The sequence below is a fragment of the Condylura cristata genome, unplaced genomic scaffold (assembly GCF_000260355.1).
Source record: "Condylura cristata isolate star-nosed mole 26May11 unplaced genomic scaffold, ConCri1.0 scaffold00001, whole genome shotgun sequence".
NCBI classification, from domain to species: Eukaryota; Metazoa; Chordata; class Mammalia; order Eulipotyphla; family Talpidae; genus Condylura; species Condylura cristata.
The window spans coordinates 86,091,408-86,095,046 of record NW_004567102.1 but is presented as its reverse complement, the minus strand read 5'-3'; the positions used below and the strand labels follow the sequence as shown (position 1 = coordinate 86,095,046).

Genomic DNA, 3,639 nt, shown 5'->3' with positions numbered 1-3,639 from the left:
GGGGCGGCCGGCCCGGCCCGCCACCCAGACTCGCGCGGGTGCAGCCACGCCAAGCCAGACTGCAGACCCAAGGCTCGGGCGCGCGAGGGTGGTCACGAGCCGCCCTGCAGAATCAACGCCTTGGAAGAGCTGAGCGTGACAGATACACAGACACATGGGCTGGGGGGTGCCCTGACCCCACAAGTGTCCGCAGAGTAAGTCCTTGCACAAAGTCCACCTTTACCGGGCAGGTTGAGAGGGTTGCCTGCAACCCGCCTGGGCCGGCGCGGAGGCCACCAGGGCTCGGGAGCGCGGTTCGGTTCGGCGTTCCCGCTGAGGGCCGTGGCGGCCTGGCTCGGACACTCCCCTCCGCGCGCGACGGCAGGAGCCCAGGAGCGGCCCAGGAGCGACCCCAGAGCCCGCCCACGGAAATGGGAAGCTGGGTGGCCCCTTTCGTGGGGCCAGCAGGGAGTGTGGCAAGGGCCACAGGCAGGGCTGCAGGCCCCGCGCGGAGGGCGGCGCCGGGCGCAGAACACGAGTGATCAGCCCCGGGGTGGCAGCAGCAGGCAGGGGGGCCTGTCTGGGGGTGCAGAGCCTGGAGGGGCACAGGGTGGGTGCTGGAGATCTGGCTGGAGCTGATGTGGGTGAAGACACGGGCGCAGCAGTAGAATGGGCCTTGCCCTCGAGCGATGCCCGGAGCGTGCACGGGGGGGCTGCCCCTCAGAGCCACCGTGTAACAGTCGGTGATGGCTCCGATGGACTTTTCATCAGGAAACGCACTCAGGCGAGCCGGAGACGGGCCCAGCGGCCCGTGCTGGAGCCGCACAGGCGCCAGGCGCCAACCTCTCAGAGAAGGACGCCTCCGAGTCGTAGGGGCCCCACGCGGACAGCGCACAGCCTCAGCACCGTGCTGGGAACCCCTCGGCCACCGAGGCGCTCCGGGCCCCCCTCCAGCTCCTCTGTTGCACCCCTGCATGCATGAGTGTGGGGGAGCAGTGCCAGAGCAAGGCCGTGCTGGCGCACAGCAGACACCCGGCGGGCCGGCTGGCCAAGGCCCTCCGCCATGGGCCCAGGGACAGAGGAGTCCAGTCTAAGCCAGTGCTAGGGGCTCTCATCCAGCCTCCAACAGCACCCCAGGGGCGGCTCCCCCACTGGGAGAGGGTGAAGGAAGCTGAGCGACACGGTGCACGCGGCGAAGGACAAGGGGCCGAAGCCCCATCCCACACGCGGCGTCCCCCGGGGACGCAGGCCTCAAGCCCCCCAAAGCCCGGGGCCCCGCTCACCTCACTGTTGTGGCCCCGCAGGTTGAAGTTGATCCTCTGCGGGGTGCTGCGGTCCCGGCGGCAGTGGCTGGAGGTGAAGGTCACGCCCACGACGCCCCGGCCGTTGCCCGTGGCCAGCCAGCCCTCCTCGTAGTAGCGCCTCCGGCACACCGGCTTCTCCTTCTCGCTCTTGGGCACGCGCCCCTTCCAGGACAGGCACAGGATGTTGGAGTCGCTGCACAGCACCGGCCCCGGCTCCACCGCCGCGAACATGCTGCTGGCCGCCGGCCCGGGCGCCGGCAGGCCACGCTGCGGGCCGAGCCCCACGCCGACTGCTTCCCCGGGCGGCAGGCGTGGCTCTGGGGCTGGCCCGCGCTGCTTCCCTGACCGCCGAGACGAGGACTGACCTGAAGTCGATCAGAAGGTCAGTGTTCACAAAGACCCACCAAGTGCATAGTGAAAAAATTCCTCTAGAAAAGATGATGGCAGTCTAAGAAAAGGCAATGCTTAAAAAAAAGCGGGGTCCGTGTTTAGTTCCGAGCCCTCAAGGGAGGGCGGCCGGCCCTCCGGAGGGCGTCGCTGGGAGTGGCCACCGACACCGAGTGTCCCTTCTCCTCGACTCGGGTGTTCTCTTTCAGCCTGAGATTCCAGTTCAGTACGACGGGGTTCCAGAGGCAGAGGGCTGCAAATACACAGATTTCAAGTAATTTAAGGCTTTGAGAATCCCTCAGGCTGGCAGTTCCCCTTCACGAGTCCAGACGCCGCCCGGCGCGCACAGCGCCCGCCCCCCGAGGCCGCCCTCTGGCAGGGCTTCGCAGCTAGGCGAGTTTCTGCTGCCAAAGCTGAAGAAGATTGCATAAGGGAAGAAAGGCACACAAACCGTGCAGACAGGCCGGAGTTTGTGCAGACAGCAGCCGAATTTTAGGAAGGAAAAAAAAAAGAAAGAAAAAGACTTTGCCTACCGCTCAGGACCGGCAGCTCCCCGCCTCAGAGCCCCGGGGACAGCAGGGCCTCACGCCCGCCCCGCACAGCCCCGAGCGCCCCCAGTGCCAAGGGCGGGGCGCCCTTCGCGGCCCAGAGCCGGAGCGCTGAGCGGCCACGAGCTGGCCTCCGGGAAGCCCGGCCTCCCCCGCCCGCCCACCAGCCCTGGGCCAGGGTCCCCTCTGCTCCTAAAGGCCGCGCTCTTCCATCTCGAGGGGAAGCAGTGATGTCTGAACTAGGTCCATCAAGTCCTCCTCTCACGGGCAAGTCTTTTCGGCCTCAACCGGGAAGAGAATCCATTAAAACGAGAACACAGGTGAGAGCTGGCCCTGCCCCGGATGCCCCCGACGGAGTCCGTGGGCCCTGGCCGGGCCGTGCTCCTGGCCGCGTGTGGGGACGCTGTCCGGGCGCCCCATGGAAAGGCCGAGGCAAAGAAGCTCCGCCGGGCCCCTGACGTGGGCCTGGGCGCTGCCCCAAGGGACTGGCTGGGGTGGCGGGGGAGGGGGGTAAACCGGAATTCCTCAAATACAGTTAACCACAAGAAGGCAAAGGCATCAGGTCTTCACCCACACGTGTCCCATCACACCTGAACTCGCTCCCTCCAGCCGGAACCCAGGCGGCAGGTGACGTTTCAGTCCAGAACTTGTAAACTGACCAAATCACCACCCCCACCCCCTGCAGAATAAAGTGCAAGCTGGCTGCGGCCCCGCGGCTCCCCGCCACGTGCTCACTGGGCGCCCCGCTCCAAATGGGAGAGGTGTTGTGGAAGCTTGATCTGTGCCAGTTTTTTTTTTCTTCTTTTTACAAACCTTCTTCACCCGGGACGCCCATACGGGGAGCTGGTGCTTACTGCCGCGATTCCCTGCCCTGGCGCCTGGGCCCAGAGCCGTCGCGCCGCCCCATCTGGCTCGTAAGTTAACTTTCATCAGTTGTGAAGCTCCCCGGGGTGCGCGACAAGGAGCTGGCCTTCGGTGTCGCGCGTCTAGGACAGGGCTCCGAGGTGTGCGTGGGCACCGGCAGCTGGCAGGCGCGGCTGCTGCCCCGCAGGCATCCCAGGGACCACCGACGGGTCAGCGCCAAGGTCCCGGGTCTCACAGATCTGTAAAAGGAAGACAGGGCACTCAGACACACTCTCGAGGACCGAGCACGGGGTACCGCAGGCTGACCGCTGCCAGTGGGGGGGGACCCACTGAGACTGACGCCCGTGGAAGCCGCACCCCGGGGCCGCACCACCCGCTCACACAACGCGCCCGCTAGCGGCCGCCAGATGAACCGGGACACCGCCCCCGCCCCCGACCGCACCGCCTTCCTCGGGCCCTGAGCCCCGCCTGGGAAAGGCCTTCCCCCTGGGCTGAGCAGGGACCCCCAAAAGGGAGGCAGAGGAGGCCTGGGCAAGCTGGCGGCACTGAGGCCTGCG

At 67.1% G+C, this 3,639-nt stretch overlaps 1 protein-coding gene across 1 annotated transcript in view; it reads right to left on the bottom strand.

Annotated features, from left to right (window-relative positions):
* Nucleotides 1–2,316, bottom strand: part of TULP4 (tubby like protein 4) — a 73,005-nt gene extending 70,689 nt beyond the window's left edge. The window contains exon 1 of the mRNA XM_012735156.1: nt 1,263–2,316. Coding sequence (XP_012590610.1) covers nt 1,263–1,514 — 252 coding nt within the window. The 5' untranslated portion in view covers nt 1,515–2,316. The remainder of the gene's footprint in view (nt 1–1,262) is intronic.
* Nucleotides 2,317–3,639: the final 1,323 nt, after the last annotated feature.